This window comes from Orcinus orca, chromosome 5, assembly GCF_937001465.1.
Source record: "Orcinus orca chromosome 5, mOrcOrc1.1, whole genome shotgun sequence".
Classification (NCBI taxonomy): Eukaryota; Metazoa; Chordata; class Mammalia; order Artiodactyla; family Delphinidae; genus Orcinus; species Orcinus orca.
The window spans coordinates 74,141,205-74,163,757 of record NC_064563.1 but is presented as its reverse complement, the minus strand read 5'-3'; the positions used below and the strand labels follow the sequence as shown (position 1 = coordinate 74,163,757).

The 22,553-nt window shown below is 41.0% G+C and overlaps 1 protein-coding gene across 8 annotated transcripts; it reads right to left on the bottom strand.

Moving 5' to 3' along the window:
* Positions 1-176: 176 nt before the first annotated feature.
* Positions 177-22,242, bottom strand: PLAAT1 (phospholipase A and acyltransferase 1). 8 transcript variants are annotated; one of them, XM_049710477.1, is made up of 7 exons: positions 22,108-22,242; positions 20,913-21,041; positions 16,090-16,176; positions 15,255-15,388; positions 14,623-14,761; positions 10,566-10,834; positions 177-428 (listed from the first exon to the last, which is right to left on the bottom strand). In XM_049710477.1, the coding sequence occupies exons 3-7, from the start codon at positions 16,160-16,162 to the stop codon at positions 327-329; spliced, it is 717 nt and encodes a 238-aa protein (XP_049566434.1). In that variant the 5' UTR covers positions 16,163-16,176; positions 20,913-21,041; positions 22,108-22,242; the 3' UTR covers positions 177-326. The 8 variants fall into 8 exon arrangements, with proteins under 8 accessions (XP_049566434.1, XP_049566433.1, XP_049566437.1 ...); XM_049710476.1 differs by lacking the exon at positions 22,108-22,242 and adding an exon at positions 21,610-21,756; XM_049710478.1 differs by lacking the exons at positions 177-428; positions 22,108-22,242 and adding exons at positions 8,802-9,112; positions 21,610-21,759.
* Between the last annotated feature and the right edge of the window lie 311 nt (positions 22,243-22,553).

Below are 22,553 nucleotides of genomic sequence, written 5' to 3'. Positions count from 1 at the left end.
TCCCTCTGGCAAATACAAAATAGTTACCCTCAGGGGAAAGGAAAACAATATTTATAGAAGATAAATGATGATGTGATATTAAGGTCCTCTGCTGGCTCACTCAAAAGGCTACTGCTTCTTACTCAAGCTGCCACAGGAAATCTATGCTAGTAGGGAGAAAAATTTCCATGGCTCAGTGATGAGACAATACCAGTAAACAATTTATTAAAGAGCCTGCCATCCATCATTGGAATTTGGAACAACAATGATACATTGAAAATAAGTATTCATCCCAAGTTTCTTTTCTTCCTCACAAATTCCTTCGGCTCCAATATCTCTTCAGTAAATTAATAGTATTTTGCTCTTAGTCTTTTTGGAAACAAGCCAAGGAAAGAGAAGGCACCAGCGGCAGCTGCCACAAACCCAATGGTACTTATTGCTCGGTTGGCCTATAAGGAAACAGGAAACAAACAAAAACACATCTTATTCTAAAAGCATCTCAGTGTCCTAAACCCCAGCTTTAGCTTGTTTCCTAAACTGAAGACCCATTTTAATGTACAATGGATGAATTTAAAACTCAATGCAAAATTAAAATTCTGTATGCAGATGAAATAAATTTATAATTATTATAATTATGACAAAGATAGAAATACACATAGGTAGAGATCCCTCTTTTTCTTTTTTAAGAAGATGTTGGGAGTAGGAGTTTATTAATTATTTTATTTTTGCTGTGTTGGGTCTTCGTTTCTGTGTGTGGGCTTTCTCTAGTTGTGGCAAGCGGGGGCCACTCTTCATCGCGGTGCGCGGGCCTCTCAGTATTGCGGCCTCTCTTGTTGCGGAGCACAGGCTCCAGACGCGCAGGATCAGTAGTTGTGGCTCACGGGCCTAGTTGCTCCGTGGCATGTGGGATTCTCCCAGACCAGGGCTCGAACCCGTGTCCCCTGCATTAGCAGGCAGATTCTCAACCACTGCGCCACCAGGGAAGCCCGAGATTCCTCATATTTTTATAGCTTCTGAGAGTTTACAAACTCATTATGCCACAATTCCTAATAATTGTCATAGTACCCCTGGGAGGTAGCATTACTCCTGTTTTGTAAAACTTGAGAAGTTAAAAGTGATTTGCCCGAGGGAGGTCGTACCACCAGGATGTTTAGATATAGTTTAGTCTTGAACCATGTGTTCTCCCCCTATGAAACCCCTACCCCCTAAACACATACTGGTTTGGTTGATTCTATATCAAGGTGAATATCCTGTGTGTGTGTGTGTGTGTGTGTGTGTGTGTGTGTGTGTGTATTGGTTGAGGGGTGTAGACATGATAAGAAAGTGGGAGCACTCATTCAAGAAGTCTATTAAAAAGATGACAGCATTTGGATGGACCTGTATATGTGTGTGTGTGTGTGTGTGTGTGTGTGTGTGTGTGTGTGTGTGTGTGTGTGTGTGTTCCTTGACTTCATGTCTGTTAGGAAAATAATTCAGGGATGTGACTTGAGCTCAATACCTATAGGCTCTTATTTGGTAGATACTCTTTCTATTCTGATAAACAAACTTCAAGAGAAGTCAATACTGATGATAACTATCATGTCAAAAAGTAATTTCTCATGTAGACAAACGAAAATAAACCACTCTCAAGCTCAATTGTCCATAAAGGAGCTCAGACATTTATATCTTTAAGGGTATTAATCATCATCATGATGATGGAACTGATGAATATTCATGGTTTCATGGCACTCAACTAATATTGCCTTCCATCTGCAGTGCAATTTTATGACCCAAAGGTCACATTCAGATACTTCAGAGTCATCAGGTATTCTGAAAACAACAGTTACTCTCTGGGAGTTAAGAATCGGGCTTTCAAATAAAGCAAAACATTTTTCCTAAATTACTCTGGAGACCAGCCCCAATGCTGGAAAGTGTGACCCAGCTCACACTGGAGCATGCCCTCTGTCTAACCCACAGCCCTCCACCACGGAGCCTGCCACCCCCATATGCCACATAATGTTCCCTCCCTAACTGTGGGTTCCCTATGGGGAACAGGCAGCATGGGTTCTAGCCAGGACAGAAGCACAATGGCAAGAGTATTCACTTCATTACATCATCCTGTGGTCTGTAGGGGCCTATAATTATAACTCCCTGCTCTGTTACCATCCCTAGTTGCCAAAGAGAACGACACTGGCAAACAACTGAAAAATCCTATTTTAGTTTACAATTCTAATTTAATGTATTTGGTTAGTTGGTTATTTCTTTTATCTGTAATTTTTAATTAGTTGCTACCTAAGTTGCTTCCCAGGAGAGAGTCAGAATTCACTATAGCATAGAGCTACCCACATAGCTCATGGGGAGCAAAAAAGGGCTGGGAGATACAAGATACCAGACAAAATTCCAAAGAGGGGCAGAATGAATAATCAGACAGGGAGTAAGGATTATAAACCAAGCCCAAACCTCATGCAATTCCAGGCAGATGCTGAGATTCCAAGGAGGGCTGATACAGGAAAATATGGCAGGCAATGCAAAAACAGGAAGGTGCAATTGGTGTCTTTAAACAGAGATATCAAATGGCAGCAGAGGACAGCCCTGGGAAAATGGCAGGATCCTGTGGGTGGGGTGGCCCCAGCTAGATGCAGTCCTAACTCATTGTGTATCTTTCAGCCACTAGAAACATAACATGTGAGAGAAATCCCATAAATCTAAGAGACCTGGGGAGGGGACAGACAACTTAATACTAACTCAAAATCCCCTGAGATTGCACAGGCAAGATACAATTATAATAAAGCCACTTCCAGCATGCAGTTTCCCAAATCCCAAACATTTATTTTTTTCAAGTTGCATTCTAAATGGAAAAAGCACATGTAATTTGGACAATCCCTTAGAGTTATGTGTAATGGGATCTGACCTGCAAGATTATAAAATCCCAGGATTTTTGTGGTGAAACAGCATGAACAAGAGCTTTTACTTCATGGCTGATTTAGGATTATAAGATCACCAAATCCTATCTGGCACACTTCATCCTTTATAGGGCTTTCGGGGTGGGGGGGGCATGGTAAACAACCCATTCTGAGGATCTATATATACATGCTCAATGAAATGTTAGCTATAACTGAAGCAGCTGGGTCCAGACATCAGTTTAGCTGGGTCACAGATGACTGTAGGGGTTATCAAAATCCCTCTTCCCCCAAGGCTCTAAGGCTGCAGTGCTATGCAAAGAAACACAGTCAGCGTGTAGTGTCAGCTTGTCCAGGCCCATTCAAGGGTGCTGCTATCTTCCACAAAGATAGACACATTTTAATAACTTGCTTAGACTCGAACAGTGAGAAATGTTGATTTTAGGAATTTGTAAAAATAAGGAAAAGACAAGCCACAGGCTGGAAGAAAACATTGGTGAAAGGCATATTTGATAAAAGATAGTTTTCCAAAATACGCTAAGAACTCTTAAAACTCAACAATATGAAAACAAGCAAGCAACACAATTAAAATTGGGCTAAAGATCTCAAGAGACACATCACTAAATGTGACATGCAGATAGCAAATAATACATGAAAAGATGTCCAACATCATACATATTTAAGGAACTGCAAATTAAAACAATGGAGATACAACCACGTACCTATCAGAATGGCTAACCTCCAAAACGCTGACAGTGCCAAATGCTAAAGATTTGGAGCAACAGGAGCTCTCGTTCATGGCTGATGGGAATTCAAAATGGAACAGCCACTTTGGAAGACAGCTGGGCAGTTTCTTACAAAACTAAACATACTCTTACCATATGATCCAACAATCATAATACTTGGTGTTTATCCAAATGAGTCAAAAATTAACATCCACAAAAGACCTACATGCAAATGTTTCCAGCAGCTTTTTTTCATAATTACCAAAACTGGGAAGCAGCCAAGATGTCCTTCAGTAGGTGAGTGGAAAAATAAACTGTGGTGCATCTAGACAAGGGAATATTATTCAGTGATAAAAAGAAATGAGAAACCAAACCGTGAAAAGACATGGAAGAATTTTAAGTGCATATTGCTTAGTATGATTTCAACTATATGACATTCTGGGAAAGATAAACTACAGGGCAGTAAAAAAAAAAAAAATCAGTGGTTGCCAGAGATTTAGAGAAAGAGGGAATGATTAAGCAGAGTATACAGGATGTCATTACACAGTTGTCAAAACCAACAGAATTTACAACATAAAGAGTGAACACTTATGTTAACTATTTTAGGGGAAGAAAATTTTTTCCTTTACCCATAACAAGTTCTCAGCTGAGGCTCTGTAATAAGAGGAAAGCAAACAGAAGTTTATTAAAATGCATATCTCATAAACTCATGGGAGAAATTCAGGGAAGAGTAACTCAAAGAGAGAGAATAAACAAAACACAGTGTTAGTAAAAGGAAAGGAATCATAAAGATCAGAGCAGAAATAAATGAAATAGAAACAAAGAAAACAATAGCAAAGATCAATAAAACTAAAGGCTGGTTCTTTGAGAAGATAAACAAAATTGTAAATCTTTAGCCAGACTCATCAAGAAATAGAGGAAGAGGACTCAAATCAATAAAATTAGAAATGAAAAAGGAGAAGGTACAATGGACACCACAGAAATACAAAGCATCATAAGAGACTACTACAAGCAACACTATGCTAATAAAATGGGCAACCTGGAAGAAATGGACACATTCTTAGAAATGCACAACTGCCAAGACTGAATCATGAAGAAATAGAAAATGTGAACAGACCAATCACAAGCACTGAAATTGAAACTGTGATTAAAAATCTTCCAACAAACAAAAGTCCAGGACCAGATGGCTTCACAGGTGAAATCTATCAAACATTTAGAGAAGAGCTAACACCCATCCTTCTCAAACTTTTCCAAAAAACTGCAGAGGAAGGAACACTCCCAAACTCATTCTACAAGGCCACCATCACCCTGATACCAAAACCAGACAAAGATAATGCAAAAAAAGAAAATTACAGACCAATATCACTGATGAATATAGATGCAAATATCCCCAGCAAAATACTAGCAAACAGAATCCAACAACACATTAAAAGGAGCATACACCATGATCAAGTGGGATTTATCCCAGGGATGCAAGGATTCTTCAATATACCCAAATCAATCAGTGTGATACACCACATTAACAAATTGAAGGAGAAAAACCATATGATCATCTCAATAGATGCAGAAAAAGCTTTCAACAAAATTCAACACCCATTTATGATAAAAACTCTCCAGAAAGTGAGCAAAGAGGGAACCTACCTCAACATAATAAAGGCCATATATGACAAACCCACAGCAAACATCATTCTCAATGGTAAAAAACTGAAAGCATTTCCTCTAAGATCAGGAACAAGACAAGGATGTCCATTCTCGCCACTAATATTCAACATAGTTTTGGAAGTCCTAGCCATGGCAATCAGAGAAGAAAAGAAATAAAAGGAATACAAATTGGAAAAGAAGAAGTAAAATCATCACTGTTTGCAGATGACATGATACCATACATAGAGAATCCTAAAGATGCCACCAGAAAACTACTAGAGCTAATCAATGAATTTGGTAAAGTAGCAGGATACAAAATTAATGCACAGAAATCTCTTGCATTCCTATACACTAACAACAAAAGATCAGAAAAAGAAATTAAGGAAACAATCCCCTTCACCATTGCAACAAAAAGAATAAAATAACTAGGAATAAACCTATCTAAGGAGGTAAAAGACCTGTACTCAGAAAACTATAAGACAGTGATGAAAGAAATCAAAGATGACACAAACAGGGGCTTCCCTGGTGGTGCAGTGGTTGAGAATCTGCCTGCCAATGCAGGGGACACGGGTTTGAGCCTTGGTCTGGGAAGATCCCACATGCCGCAGAGCAACTAGGCCCATGAGCCACAACTACTGACCCTGCGCATCTGGAGCTTGTGCTCTGCAACAAGAGAGGCCGCGACAGTGAGAGGCCTGCGACCACGATGAAGAGTGGGCCCCTCTCGCCGCAACTAGAGAAAGCCCTCGCACAGAAACAAAGACCCAACACGGCCAAAAATAAATAAATAAATAAAATAAAAAATTAAAAAAAAAAAAGATGACACAGACAGATGGAGAGATATACCATTTTCTCGGATTGGAAGAATCAGTATTGCGAAAATGACTATGCTACCCAAAGCAATCTACAGATTCAAAGCAATCTACAGATTCAATGCAATCCCTATCAAATTACCAATGGCATTTTTTACAGAAATGGAACAAAAAATCTTAAAATTTGTATGGAGACACAAAAGACCCCAAATAGCCAAAGCAATCTTGCGGGAAAAAAACGGAGCTGGAGGAATCAGATTCCCTGACTTCAGCCTACACTACAAAGCTACAGTAATCAAGACAATATGGTACTGGCACAAAAACAGAAATATAGATCAATGGAAAAGGATAGAAAGCCCACAGATAAACCCACGCACCTATGGTCAACTAATCTATGACAAAGGAGGCAAGGATATACAATGGAGAAAAGACAGCCTCTTCAATAAGTGGTGCTGGGAAAACTGGACAGTTACATGTAAAAGAATGAAATTAAAACACTCCCTAACACCATACACAAAAATAAACTCAAAATGGATTAGAGACCTAAATGTAAGACCGGACACTATAAAACTCTTACAGGAAAACCTAGGAAGAACACTCTTTGACATAAATCACAGCAAGATCCTTTTTGACCCACCTCCTGGAGAGATGGAAATAAAAACAAAAATAAACAAATGGGAGCTAATGGAACTTAAAAGCTTTTGCACAGCAAAGGAAACCATAAACAAGATGAAAAGACAGCCCTCAGAGTGGGAGAAAATATTTGCAAACGAATCAACGGACAAAGGATTAATCTCCAAAATATATAAACAGTTCATACAGCTCAATATTAAAAAAACAAACAACCCAATCAAAAATGGGCAGAAGATCTAAACAGACATTTCTCCAAAGAAGACATACAGATGGCCAAGAGGCACATGAAAAGCTGCGCAACATTACTTGTTATTAGAGACATGCAAATCAAAACTACAATGAGGGGCTTCCCTGGTGGCGCAGTGGTTGAGAGTCCGCCTGCCGATGCAGGGGACACGGGTTCGTGCCCCAGTCCAGGGGGATCCCACATGCCACAGAGCGGCTGGGCCCGTGGGCCATGGCCTCTGAGCCTGCACGTCCGGAGCCTGTGCTCCGCAACAGGAGAGGCCGCAACAGTGAGAGGCCCGCGTACCGAAAAAAAAAAAAAAAAACTACAATGAGGTATCACCTCACACTGGTTAGAATGGGCATCATCAGAAAATCTACAAACAACAAATGCTAGAGAGGGTGTGGAGAAAAGGGAACCCTCCTGCACTGTTGGTGGGAACGTAAATTGATACAGCTACTTTGGAGGACGGTATGCAGGTTCCCTAAAAACTAAAAATAGAATTACCATATGACCCAGCAATCCCACTACTGGGCATATACCCAGAGAAAACCATAATTCAAAAAGACACATGCACCCCATTGTTTATTGCAGCACTATTTACAATAGCCAGGTCATGAAATCAACCTAAATGCCCACTGACAGACAAACGGATAAAGAAGATGTGGTACATATATGCAGTGGAATATTAGCCATAAAGAGGAACGAAACTGGGTCATTTGTAGAGATGTAGATGGACCTAGAGACTGTCATACAGAGTGAAGTAAGTCAGAAAGAGAAAAACAAATATCGTATATGAACACATATACGTGGAATCTAGAAAAATGGTACAGATTAACTGGTTTGCAATGCAGAAATAGAGACACAGATGTAGAGAACAAACGTATGGACGCCAAGCGGGGAAAGTGGCAGGGCGTGGTGGTGGTGGGATGAATTAGGAGATTGGGATTGACATATATACACTAATATGTATAAAATACATAACTAAGAACCTGCTGTATAAAAATAAATAAATAAAATAAGACACAAAGAATTCAGGCTTATATAGCATCTTCAACAAAGAACAATAAATTTGTAGAGAAATGACAGGACACAGGAAAGTGGTTCGCCTTCCAAGGGCAACAGTCTGTGGGAAGGTAAACATACAGGAAACTAATGGTAAACAGAGGCTTGTATGTAGTTTGCTATGTAGATACCTCTAGTGCCCTCTCTAGGCTGATAAGAGTCTTACATTAACCGCTGGTTGCCCCTGCTGATTAACTTTTGTCCTTCCTGGTAGAGTGGGGAGGAGGAACACCTTTGAAAATTTATGTCCTGCTTTTAGGCAAATAGGGGGAGGGCAGAGAGCTTTTCTTGCAACCGCTTCTACTCAGTTGTCTCTCAATTGCTCAAAATAATCCTTATGCCAAAGTGACATATTTGCGGGTGGCATATTCTGGTTTCCTTCACTATGGACTCTGGTTGATAAGGATGTACCAATGTTGGTTCATCTTTTGTAACAAATATACCACACTGCTGTAGGATGTTGACAGTGGGGAAGGATACATTTATGTGTGTGGGAGGGGGAGTATGTGGGAACTCTCTATACTTTCAGCTCAATTTTGCTGTGAATTTAAAACTACTCTAAAAAGTAAAGTCCATTAATTTTTTAAAAAATACAGAAAAGTGCAAAGAAGAAAAAGATGGGGCCACAATCCTTCCACCTTTCTAAACTTTTTATGTATTTATAGTTTTTTAAATTGGGGAAAATACACAGCCATTTCCCAAGGATACTGTTCTATGCTCAAGACCCCTAAGCCTTAAAGGGACCCTGGAAAACAAATCTAATATTAGTTATTATTAGTACTAACACTATTAATTATTGATAGAAATAAAAGTAACAATTCGAGTGCTGTAGTTTCTTAGATCAAGAGAATTTTACTGAAGAGTGTCAACAAAGATCTATAAAATTGCTAAAATACTGAAATTAAAAGTAGTCTATGAAAGTACACTTTTTATTGGGATGAATAATATGTAACGGAGTATGCTAAGAGACTTTAAAAATCTCTTACAATCTATAAAACAACCTCGCTTTATAGATTAGGAAACTGATAAACAATGTGTCCAAAGTCATCCAGCTATGAAGTGGTGAAGATGGGGCTCTAGCTCAGATCAGCAGAATTCCAAAGCTTAGGTGTGTCCTTAAGGCTGTCACTACACCATCTTCATCAGAACCTGCTAAAGAACAGTTCTATTAGTTGTTAAAAAAATGGTTACTTTTTCATGGGTGTTGATCTGGGTATGAAAGGTGGAAAGATGATAGATTACAAGTGAGAGTCAAAGCAAAAAGATGGCTTTAATTCCTTTTGATTTAGCCATATTAAAAAAAAAATACTGATTGAGTACAGTGGACAACTTTGTCATTAACAAACTTTATTTCTTAGCCATACCACTACTTTTCAATGCAAAGGTGAGCTGAAACTTGTGTGCACGTCCTCTGTGTTTTGGATCAGAAGCAATTTATTGCTACATGTGAATAGAACATTCATTATGGTAATGCACTTCCTTATAAAAATGAATTTCCAATTAAATTACTTCTTAATAAAAACAAATGTATCCTTTCATTATGTTCCATCTCCCATTTTCCCAAGCTTTCGTGAGCAGAATTGTAACTTCATTCCTCAGAATAGACATTTATGTAACAGATCCACCATTTAAAGATACTGAAAGCCTTTATATATTCATTTTCTCACACCACTTTAATAAATCTTTAGGTTAAAACATCAATGATGGAATTGGATTGGTGGGAAGATAGGTAGGGAAAGGGCATGCTTTTAGTGAGGAATCTAACATACTACCGAATAGTGATGGTAAATAACAAAACTATAAGCTACTTCCTCTGGTGGGGTAAGTCCCCCTGGTGGCACAGTGGATAGGACTCCGAGCTTCCAATGCAGGGGGCCCGGGTTCAATCCCTAGTCAGGGAACTAGATCCCACATGCATACTGCAACTAAGAGTTCGCATGCCACAACTAAGGAGGCCTGGAGCCACAACTAAGGAGCCTGCCTGCTGCAACTAAGACCCGGCACAACCAAAAAATAAAATAAATAATTTTTTAAAAAGTCAATTAATTCACTGAAAATCCTCCAAAAGCTCAATGAATCAAAGGACCTCCTCAAAAGCACAACATTTATTTGAAACTAGCATCGCAAGGAAACAGAAGACATCTACAAAGCCACCAAGCTATGGCATCAGTTAGCCTCTTTCAGCTAATGGAGAAGAATCTCACTATTACCATCTATGTTTTCAGCAAATGAACTCCCACTCAAAAATGTCAGCATTCTTTTCAGCATATTTTTTTCAGTATATAAAGTTACTGATTTAATTGCTGTATGGTGGGGTAATGGGAAAAAAAACTGAAGGACAGAGGGCAATAAGAATGACAGAAAGCTATGGTCTTGACTGCTTCAAGTCCCTTCTAACCTAAATTCATGATACGAATGTTCTAGTCTCAGTGTGGTCATGAAATTGCTGCATGACCTTGGGCAACTCGATTCCCTCCTTTGTCCTTCAGTGTTCTCATATTTTCTTGTTCTTTTCCATTTGTTTGAGGCCTGAAAACTTGATCATAGTCAGTAGCTATTATTTTCCCAATGTAAGAAACTTCCATTTCTCCTAGAGAAAACTCACCTGCTCTGAAACTCCTTCTCCATAGCGGAGCAAAGTCACAAAATGCTCACAGTTGTTGACAAGTAAGTCATACTCCACCTCCTGTCCAGCAACAAACTCTGACCGCTGCATGACTTCTTCCACGGGGAGTGGTGGGTATGTTCCATCGTATTTATTGTTTATTCTGTATGTGTCATTTCCCACAACATCCTTCAAAAGCTGCATCTTCACCAGGGCCTTTCTGCTGAATACAGACTTGGCGCTTGTAAACGATGCAGAAATGCCATCGTCTATAAGGAGAATTCTGGTTAGCAAGATATAGCGACCCAGCCCAGTGAACTCCACTGCCATCCTAACTTATCCTCAAACCAGAAACCATTTAATCTTACTAACAGTAAACCCTCATTCTCTAATTTGTCACTAACATTTGTTCAATACTATATGAGTGAGAATATAAGAAAACTTTTTGAAAATCTATATCTACCTATCCTTTTGAAAATTTATAGAACAAATTGGGTGTGAAAACTCTACCTATTTTTGAGGAATAAGTTCCCTATCAATTGATTATTATTAGGGATCTTGGCATATGTTTCCAGCAAAGTACAGATAAGATCATTGCCCCCTTTTTCTATGACGCAGTCTATTTTTCAGCATTTGAACCCTTCCAAACTAATATCATTGGGCTTAGCAGTAGTGCATTACGATTAGTGCTCTTGTCCTGCATCTCAGCAGCACTCCTTACACCCAGCTCTGTTTTTACACTTGTTCTTTTAATTAGGCTTCACTTTGAAACCTGCAGGGGACCCCAGTCTTCTCAGGGGTCAGTTGGGATCAGGCTGGGGCCCTGCCTTTGTTTTGCTAGTTCCTTTAGCCAAGAAACTAAGTCCTAAAACTAAACCTAATGTAGTAGGCACTGTCCACTCTATGTGGCCCCTAGCTGTGCCCTACCCACCTGTCACAATTCCCCATGCCCTACCACTCCATCTTACTGCCTCTATTAGTAAGCATTGGTCTAGACTGCCTGAAACCTCTGTGTCCTGGTGTGCCGTGATCAGCACCTGAGGCATCTGATTCCTTAGCGTTCAGCTTTAACACCAGGCCCTAGGCCCTCTCCATCTGCCCAAGACTGCTATGCTTGGCCATTGTTCAAGTAAACCATGAGATGAAGGGTCTCTGTATAACCAGTGTTATGACACTTGTCCTTTCAGTTATGACTAAAAGCAAACATTTTTTTCCACTCCTCTTTTTTTCTCTCCTCCAAAATCCTTTTCATTGGAGCAGCATTTCCAGTTAATTATCTTACATGTTAAAAGTTCTTACACATTACAAGTTCATAGGACACATATATCCTAGTTAGAATTATTCAATTTTTTTGTGTGACTAGTTTGATGTAATCAATTTACCGATGAGAAAATCAAAGCTTGGAGAGAGAAACTGGCTTGTGGAACATCCCACAAGTAGTTAACAGAAACAGGAATTTAACTTCAGTCTACAGGATCAAAGCTCAGCGCTTGAACCACATTAAGATGGAGCTTAAGGTGGGAAAAAAGAAAACAGCACAAAAACCTCATATTATTTTCCAACTGTGAAAACTGCAGAGATAATGTAAAGAATTGCTTAGCGTTAATTAATAGACTCTACAGAATGAATGGCTCTATATCGTAAATGTCATTTTATTTGCCATTTCCACTTCCAATATTCTAGAACAAGAGGCAAATAGCTCAAAATCTTGCAAAAATCACTTCATTAACAGTTCTCAGAAGCTCTCAAGATAGTAAAACTTAGGCCTATAAACACTTCTTTATAAAGGTATCTTGAGGAAAAATTATTCTAAGCAATTTGTTATTTGCATACATTTTTTCTTAATAATTTGTGCTCATTTCTAAACCTGTAGAAAATACAGAAAAATACAGCATAAACACATAAATAAATATAAACCACCTATTATCCTGCCACTCAGAAATAACTATTATTATTATTTTGATGTATTTTTACTGTCTTTTATTATCACTTGTATATGTGTGTGTATATGTTTGCATTAACATGTACGTGTGTATATATGATTTCTTTGCAAACCAGGTACCATATTACACAATGCACTTTAATCTGGAATTTTCCAATAGCTATCATACAAGATCATCTTTCATGCAATGAAAGATGTCCAGAAATGACTTTTAGCTGTTAAAGTATTATTGTTTTAGTCTACTGAGCACCCCATCTTACCACTGCTTCTTCCTTTCTGGAAAAGACTCTTTCTAGGCCAGTCATACTATCCTATTCCTGCACACAGTTATGGTTCAGTGATGGACATGGGACCCACACCAGACAATTAGAGTCATTCTCCATGATTTTTCTAACTGCAATGGGCAGGAAGTAACTCTCTCCTGTGGGTCACAAGCCTGTAAGGATGAGAGCCTAAGAATGCTTATGGTCATCAGCTCAGCTTCTTAGACATAGCCTGGGATCATGAAGACAATATACAGAAAAAGAATGCAGATGTGGGATGGAGAATTTTGATAGTGTTCAATCCCCTAGATCTGGGCATCCCTGAGGCCAGCACCATCTCTACTCTTTCTGTAGTTTCCTTCACTGAAGCAATAAATTTGCCGTTTTGTTTAAGTGAATTTGAATTTATGTTACTTGCAACTAAAAAATTCTGCCAGGCCTTCCCTGGTGGCGCAGTGGTTGAGAGTCCGCCTGCCGATGCAGGGGACACAGGTTCGTGCCCCGGTCCGGGAAGATCCCACATGCCGCGGAGAGGCTGGGCCTGTGAGCCATGGCCGCTGAGCCTGCGAGTCCGGAGCCTGTGCTCCGCATCGGGAGAGGCCACAACAGTGAGAGGCCCGCGTACCGAAAAAAAAAAAAAAAAAAAAAAAAATTCTGCCAAACACAGATACCTAATATCTTGTGGCTAAATCATAATTCACTTAACCATTCCCTTGCTAGCCATTGATCCATTCTGTTTTTTAAACCATTATAAATAAGATAGAAGTGAACATTCTCATACACAAATATTAAATTAGTATCTCTAAAAGTATTTCCCAAGAATAGATTCATAGAGGTAAAATTATAGGGTCAGAGCGTATGAACTCCTTTAAGACTCTTAGCACATATTGTTAAATTGCTTTTGCGAACAATTTTATCAACTTATATTTCTGTCAACAGTATCCTTGTGTTCATTTCATTATACCTTTATCAACAGATTATCATTTTTTTTAATTTTGCTAATGTGAGAGGCATAAAATCTGTCATTTTATTTTATAATTCCTAGATGACTGAAAAGCTGAAACCTTTAAAAACAGTCTTCTACAGTCTTCTACAGACTGTTCACAATCTTTTACCCATTTGTTTGTTGGGATTTGGGTGTTCGCTGCTGTTCCCTCAGCTTAAGGAACTCTTTCCCCAAATGTCACGTGCTGGGTTTCTTCACCTCTTTCAAGTTATGTCTCAAATGTTACTGACCAGCTAATTTAAAACTGCAGCAGCCACAACTCCCCAGCACTTCCTATCCTGCTTCTATGATTTTCTCGATTATCACTCATCTCTAATCTAACATTAGTTTCTGTATTTTGTTCATGCTCCCTCTCTCAGGCTTGCTCTCTCCCTCTCTCCCTCTCTCCCTCTCTCTCTGTCTCTGTCTCCCTCTCTCTCTCCACTAGAATGTAAGCTCCACTGTGTAGGGACTGCCTTATGTATCTCTAGCATTTAGAATAGCCTTTGGCACACACTGGAAAATCTATAAATAGATGTTGAATGAATTGAAATAATCTATTTGTATTATATATAAAGACATTGTGACTTTTGTCATGTTTGTGGCAAATATTTTCCCCAGCTGATTATTTACTTTTTAACTGTGTTTTTTTAATCCAGAGGTTTAAAATTTTAATGTTAATTGGCTTTTGTGATTTCTTCAATGCCACTTTAGTCTTAGAAGGTCCTTCTGTAAACCTAGATCAGTTGGATTTATCTACTTTCTACATTTTATTTCTAGTCTGTTTTGTTTTATGATTTTTTCATGATTCCTTCTTGTAACAAGAAAACTAAAAAGCTCCCAGGAGCTTCTGGAGACAAACCTTACCTAGAGGTGCTATGTTGATAACATACCCATCACCCAAGTACAGTGCCCAGTGTTGATAGCCAGGACGAAACACTTCAATCAAATCACCTGGCTGAGGGTTGCCAGGATAGTTCAAACTAAAGCAATCATTAAACGCCATCTGCAACGACAGACACAAAGAAGATCTAGCTGATATGACTTGGCAAAAGAAAATCAGTTCAAGGCTTCTATAGAAACATGGCAATACAGAATTTATTGGGATTGCATTCCTTATTAAATACTTAGATTCACACCAGTGTCCTTTTCTTTCAATGATTCCTACATGGAATTATGTGTGCACACATGGACAAGTGGAGAAAGAATTTCTCTACTATTGCTTAATTTTCTATAGCAATGCTTCTCATACTGATTAACCCCAGGGCTCCTTTATTATAATAAGCATTTCATGATAATATCTGTTTTACTATGTAAGTGTTCAGTTCATGACTACACAAAAAATATAATAAAGCACTTAGCATGAAAAAAGTCAGGATTCAGAAGCAGAAGATCAGAAGTCTTTCAGCCTTTCATATAGTGACTTAGTAAAATCAAAAAGAGGTCTGGGTGTTCACGAACATTCTGTGCAAAAGTATACTTTATCCTGCAAAACTTACTCTGTGATTTAAGCGGACACAAGCTCCAGGCTCAGATGAGTGTCCAGTCAGATATTCAGGCATACTGTAGGACACAGGACCTTTCTTCCTTGTGCTGAACTGTGCTGTGCAGACCCAGGCACACTGGCCTCCACCTGAAACCATATACAAGTCCCCGTGTCCCTGTCCTTTGAAGAAAAAAGGCTTTTGCTTTAGTCTTCCAGGCTTCCCCTGAGTCTTAAAAGGCTGGCTCAAGAGTTAATGATTAGGAAAGGTGAAGAAGTAGAAAAAAACAATAGCTGCTGGGTGGGGAAACTGGTAACAATTTAGACTATAAATCAGCCAGATAGCGGAGTCACCAAACTTCCAGTTCCCTGAAATATATAGATAAATATCTGACACACATTCCTAAGTTGTTTTTATAGGAAGCAGAACCCCATCAGGTGAAAACTACGACTTCAAGCACATAGACACAGACTGGTTGAAACCAGAAGATTAATGATGCTTGAAACTTCACCTTGATGCCAACCAAGCCGAGATTGAGCACAAGCTGATCACACACCCTGTGGCCCCTCCCTCACCTTGCCTTTAAAAACCCTTCCCTGAAAGTCATTGGGGAGTTCAGAACTTTTGAGCATGAGCTGCCCATTCTTCTTGCTTGGCACCCTGCAATAAATGCTGTACTTTCCTTCACCACAACCCAGTGTCAACAGGTTGGCTTTGCTGCATGTCAGGCAAGGGGACCCAAATCCAGGTTCGATAACAAACCCACTAAATATCAGTAAACAGCCTTTGTCATTGTGACAACCACAAACACTCTCACAGATTTCCACCACTCCCCAACTGCCCCACTTACTGTCTGATTCCTCATTTCTGATTCCCAAAACAGTGCAAGGTGGGACAACTTGGAAGGTTGGGAAGTTCATCATATTGATGGGTATGTCTGAAAATTCACAGTTTGGTGAATTTTTTTCCTTTTAAGTCAGTACTTTTCAGAAAGAACATATAAGTCTCTGATGGTTGATTTTTATGGAACATTACATTTTCTATGTACAGCATCCAAGTAGAATGATTCAGTAAGAGGAAGTTATGTACATTCATTGATAATAAAAAGGAGATTTCATGTTATAACCATGTTGGATATCTAATTGACAACAGAGTATTCCTCTGCATCTCTCACTCTAATGTAGATACATATACTCATTTACAAAATAAACCCAAGTGCCAGAAAGGGAAACTTCCAAATCATCTAAATTATAATTATAATAGCATAGGCAAAGAGCTTGGGGATACAGACTATCATTTTCCTGGCACACTAAAAGTCTTTTTTACAACAATTAATATTGGGAGGGTGTTTTCCCAAGTATTTGTATGCCATCTGTTGAAAACTTCAATCATCATACTGTCACAGAAATGAGGCCAAATGCAAACTGTCCATCTGTTGAAAAATAACTATTAAAACAACTTTATGGAAACTATTAAGTCTAACCACCCTCTCAAATATGTTTGAGTCTTATTAATATGGCAGTTCACAATTTGGCCACATGGGCACTAAAAGGAAAAATAGATACTATACTATGATATAAACAAACACATTTCCCGTGAAAAGGAATCAGCAAGCACACACAGCTGCCTGTTAGCATTCAGAGACCTAGCCAAGCTTACAATAATAACCACCATTTGAACAGAAAGTACTTTGTAGTGTAACGTTTTTTTTCAAGTGCACTATTCAATTAACCCTAATTCATTTTTTAAAAATCTATCATGATTTGAGTTTATTATGTTATTATCCCATTTTACAGCTAAAAAAGTGATATTAGCAAATGCCAACCTTTTTAAAATACTCCCTGAAACACTTGTATTATAAAATGCGGAGGGAAAAATAACTACCCTAGGTGTGAGAGACATGAGCTCTTGTTTCAGGTCTTCTCCATGCTAGTTCTGTCACTTTGGGACTTAAATGTAAAATATAAAATTATAAAACATAGAGGGAAAAATACATAGGAGAAAATCCTCAGGATTTAGGGTAAACGAAGAGTTCTTAGACTTGACACCAGAAGTATTATTCGTAAAAGGAAAAACTGACAAATTGGATGTCCTCAAAATTCAAAACTTTTGCAGCACAAAAGACCCTATTAAAAGGACAAAAAGACAAGCTACAGAGCAGGAGAAAATTTTTGAAAACTACATATCCAAGAAAGGACCAATATCAGAAACATACAAAGAACTCTCAAGACTTAACAATTAAGAAGCAAAGAATACAATTAGAACTTGAGCAAAGGACACAATGACACCTTTCATCAAAGAAGAGCCGCAGATGTCAAGCCATGTTAAACATCACTGGCTATTAGGGATATTTAGATTAAAGCCATGATAGCACTACATACCTATCACAGTAGCTAAATTAAAAAATTGTGACCAGAGAAAATGCTGGCAAGAATGTGGAGTCACTGGATCACTCATTCACCGCTGTTGATAATATAAAATGTTGCAGTCACTCAAAGTAGTCTGGAAATTCCTTTAAAAACTTACCTTGTAACTAAAATATGGTCCAGCAATTGCACTCCTAGGCATTTATCCCAGAGACTGAAGACATTAAAGACATATTTGCACAAAAACCTGTACACGAATGTTTATAGCATAATAGGCCAAAACCAGAAACAACCCAGATGACCTTCCATGGGTGAACAGTAAACAATTTGTGGTACACCCATACCATGGAACACTACTCCTAAGGAGTAAAAAAGAACAAACTATTAATAAATGCAACAACACAACCAAGGATGAATCTCTAGAGAACTGTGCTGAGTGAAAAAAGCCAGTGACATGACATGTTATATATATGATTCCATCTGTACAACATTTTGACATGACCTAATTATAGAAACAGAGAACTAATAATGGTTGCCAGGGGTTAAGGAAGTGGGTGTGGCTATAAAAAGGCAACATATGAAAGATGCTAGAGGTGGTGGAATGCTCTGCCTCTCCATGTGGTCCATGTCAATAGCCTGTTTGTGATACTGCAGTGTGGTGTTGCAAGATGTTACCACTGGGGAAAACCCGGCAAAGGTACAAGGGATCTCTCTGTATTATTTCTTACAACTGCATGTGAATCTATAATTAGCTCAAAATAAAAATCTTTCATGAAAAAAAAAAAGATCAATGTATTCCCCCCCCCCCTCCGCAGAGCATAGAAGAAGACCAATATGGGGAAGTTACAATGAGGCAACTTTTAGCTGTATACAGGGAGAATTTCTCTTTTATTGAAAGTGATCCAACAATGGAATGGAGCACCTTGTACAGATATCAGTCTCTGTCACTGGGAATGTTTAAACACAGTCACAGTTGATAAAAATAAGATTTCCATGGGGCGGGGGGGAGACGCTGGTAAGGTGAGGAGGCCTTCCAAGGTCCCTTTCACCTCTAGTGTTCATCTCATTCTATTTCCCAGAAACTGTGCAATCCTCAAATCAACAGCACAAAGTAGATATAATTATTTCCCCCATTTTAAATATGAGGAACCTGACGTTCACAGCAGTTCAGGGACTCATCCAAAGTTACACAGTGGGAAAGGGCAGAATGCACATCTGGACTCAGACTAGCCTGCATCCAAGGTCAGGCTCCTCATCCTTAAATGCTTGTCCCCGTGTGCACTATACCTCCTCCCTTGCTGACCTTTCTGCAGCCCTTCTTGCACGCTGTGAGACTGGACAACAGTTGTGAGCTGATGATTACAATCACCTTTTTAGAGACGAGGAAACTGAGACTCAGATGAATTAAGTATCAGAACTAAAAGTCAGGGCTTCCCTGGTGGCGCAGTGGTTGAGAGTCCGCCTGCCGATGCAGGGGACACGGGTTCGTGCCCTGGTCCGGGAAGATCCCACATGCCGCGGAGCGGCTGGGCCCGTGAGCCATGGCCGCTGAGCCTGCGCGTCCAGAGCCTGTGCTCCACAACGGGAGAGGCCACAACAGTGAGAGGCCCGCGTACCGCGAAAAATAAAAAAATAAAAAAAAAATAAAAGTCACACAGGTAGTAACTGACAGAACTAGAATTCAATCCCAGGTCTGTCTGCTTGTTCCAGACTGCATGCTCCTTCCTTACTCCAATGATTAACATCACTAGCCAAAGGAATTGCTACTAAACGATATTTCATCTTTTCTCCCTTCTCAAATATTCATTAGATAGAGAAGCTGCAAAAGCATACAGAATGTATATTTCATAAGACAACACAGGAAGTTTTTAAACATTCATATGTGGAACCTGTGAGTAATAGGAAGTGGAGCCTTGGGGAACCCCTGCTCTTCTGCAGGGGAGATGTCAAGATGAGAAGCTTCTAGAAGCGTTTAGAAGGTTCCCAGACTCATCATACCTTAGGGAAGTGGCTAAAAACTGTCTGCTTGGGTAATTTACATGGACATCTACCCATTCCATTCAAGTGCAAGTGTGTTATGTAGTGCTTCATGAACAGGATAATACAGAACGAATTAAAGATACATCTTTAAGTCCTCTGCTGAAATCTTTGTGTGTCACCTTTAAGGTAAAAGTACTTCATTTTAACGGTTCATCTGCACAGAATTGTTTGACTAGTTTACAATAAAGAGTGTCTGTAATCTTTGTACAAGAAACTTCCTGTTTCATGCCAAAACAAGCTTCCTTGTTTATAGCTCCTTGTTGGTCCCTGGGGGATGCATCAGAAGAAATAACGGCCCCCCTGCACAGATAGGGACAGGCTGATTAACTGCTGCTTGTGTCCCTGGGGCCACCTGTGTTACACGAATACTAAGAGCACTTTTTCACAAACTACTCCCGAGGATGCTATTGGCGGTCTGAAACATAAGCACGGGCTGTCCCTACAGTCCAACAGTCTCCCAATTCAGTTTGGACCATTTCCCCCTAAAGTTGCATTTTTCATCCATAGCCCTGCCACACTGAGATGGCTCCATGAAGCCCTAGGCTCCCAGAACGGCTAATTCACAGACCCTCAGAGCTGCCAGTATCCTTGCTCCCACATCCTCTCCCTACAGCTGAGGGTTCCAACTCCCAGCCAAATGAACCATCCTCAGCCATTGCCCCCTCATTCCTAGCTTGGAATCCCTCCGTGCATCCCCCTGTCGACTCCGAATCTTGCTCCCTCTGTAATCTTGGACTCCTTATTCATCCCTACATTCTAGGCAAACCAAACCATTATTCCTCACTCTCACCTGGAGTTATGTTGCTAATACCGAAACCTCTACCTGGAATGCGCTGCCCATTTCCAAATGACCCACTCTTAAGAATCCAGATCAGATGTCACCTCCTCCCCAAGGTCCACCTCCTCTCAGCCACAAGTGACATCTCCTTCCGAGCTACCACTACTCCTTTCTCTCTCTAACGCCCATTGCGTTTGCTACACCTGCGTGAGTTACTGATGTCTGGGGAATTTTCTCTTCTGCTCCACGTGGAGGGCTGGTTCCTGTTTATCTCTACACCTGCAGTTTGCTGCAGAGTGGCTGTCACAAGTAACTGCCCAGGGAATGTTTAATAAATGAAGGAACTAGGATCCCGAGCCCAGGGAGGCCAGAGTGGCTGGGCTTTTCCAGCACACAAATTACATTAATAGTCCTGAATGCCACAGTGATATCACCATTCATAGTTCCAAAACCTAATATATTATAATAATAAATACTTATTATTCATACTTATTTCAGTGAGGACGGTGGATACAAGGCCTTAGTAAGCAAGACGAGGTCCAGTCCTGGTTCTGCCACTTGATAGCTGTGTCACACGGGAAAGCGAGTCTCTCTTTCCCCATGGACTCTGTTCTCCCACTTGCAAGAAAAGAAAAATGGTGGGGGGCGAGGGGGGAGGAGGGACATAGGTTAAATGAGAAGCTCTCTACTGGTCCCTGGGGCTCTCTCGTCTGAGAGCCAGTTCAGCAAGGCTGTCGGGGTCCTAGAGGTCCTCCCTCCCCCTCCCCAGTACACCTCACTCTGAAGCCTGGGTTATTCTCCCCACAGGTGGCAGCGGCGAGGGTCCTGGGGTCGCGCCGGCCAGGCCGCTGCTGCCCCTCCAGCTACCGGCCGGGGGTCCACTCTATCTGCGCCCGGGGGAGGGCACGGCGGCAGCGGCGTACTGCCGGTAGCCAAGGCCGGCTTCCGGCGCCAACGCCACCCAGCCGCGCGGAAAGGCCCCGGCCCTCCGACGGTGCAGCGCACGCTCGCTGCTCCTGCCGCCCGGGCCGGGCTGCGCCACCGCCTGGGGACCCTCCGCCCGCCCGCCCGCCCGCCTCCGTCCCCTCCGCACCCCTGGGAGTACCGACACCACACCTGCTCTCCGCTCGCACAGACACACACACAAACCCAGCCGCCGAAGCGCAGCCCCAGCCTGGTAACTAACCGAGGACACCCTGCCCCGCCACTGGGACGTTCCTGCATCAAATTTTCCCGGTACCAAGGGCTGGTCTAGACGCGGCGGCTGTACCGTTAAATTGTCTTGTTGAGCCCAGAAATGTTCGTGAGCTCGAATACACATTGCGTCCACTAGGAGCGCGCCCCTCCTCACTCTACACAAATTCCTCGGAGGCAGCAGAAAGGATCCTGGTCCCTGTGCCCCAAGAAAGCATCTCAGTCTAAGCTAAGGTGGGAGGAGGGAGTGGCCTTAAAAAAACCTCCCTGCTTCCCACCACACATACCTACAAAATGTGTACCCGGGAGCCAGTTCCGGCGCCCAGGTCTTTGGGGACACACGTGGACCCCACCCGCTTTGGACTCCTCCCTGTCACCCCCCTCCAGCCTAAGATCAACTTCAGAAGTGGGAGGAGGGCGGAAAGGAGGAAGGGAGGGTGCCTAGGGCCCTAGATGTCCAGGCACCAGTTTCTCCCAATGGGAAATTTACCTGGCTCCGTCCGATGGGGCCTTCCCTTAAGACACGACTCCCTTGGGCAGCCCATTGCCCTCCCCACTTGCCCTGCCCTGTCCCTGACAAAGGTCTGATTCTAGATAGAGGAGCAGAGCAAGTCCCTTATTCTGCGCAACTGGCGACTCGGGTGTGCACGTGACAGAGCATGGCCTAACTGAATCTCTTTCAGGCCATGGGCCAGCAGAGGCCTCCAGGAATATAGCCATAAGAGTTTAAAAATAAAGCTGGGCATGAAGAGTATCCATTTTCTCCTTGCTAAAAAAGGGAGGCCAAGAATAACAAACCAGCTAAGGAAGGAAGGCCCGCAGACTGCTAAGTGAACTTTTTGGAGCACAGCACAAGGACTTGCCTTCAAACAAGTCGTAACCTAGATTTTTACTCTGATATAAATGGACTCTCAGCTAAAAGGAAGGATTTTTTCC

What these genes read in the sequence shown, in the direction of transcription:
- PLAAT1 (XM_049710477.1), bottom strand. Translation starts at nt 16,162, where the DNA reads ATGATGAACTTCCCAACCTTCCAAGTTGTCCCACCTTGCACTGTTTTG. An exon ending in CAGAAATGAGGAATCAGACA is followed by an intron (nt 15,389 to 16,089) that starts GTAAGTGGGGCA and finishes ATATGGTTTCAG; the next exon opens with GTGGAGGCCAGTGTGCCTGG. An exon ending in GAGAAGGAGTTTCAGAGCAG is followed by an intron (nt 429 to 10,565) that starts GTGAGTTTTCTC and finishes GTTTCCTTATAG; the next exon opens with GCCAACCGAGCAATAAGTAC.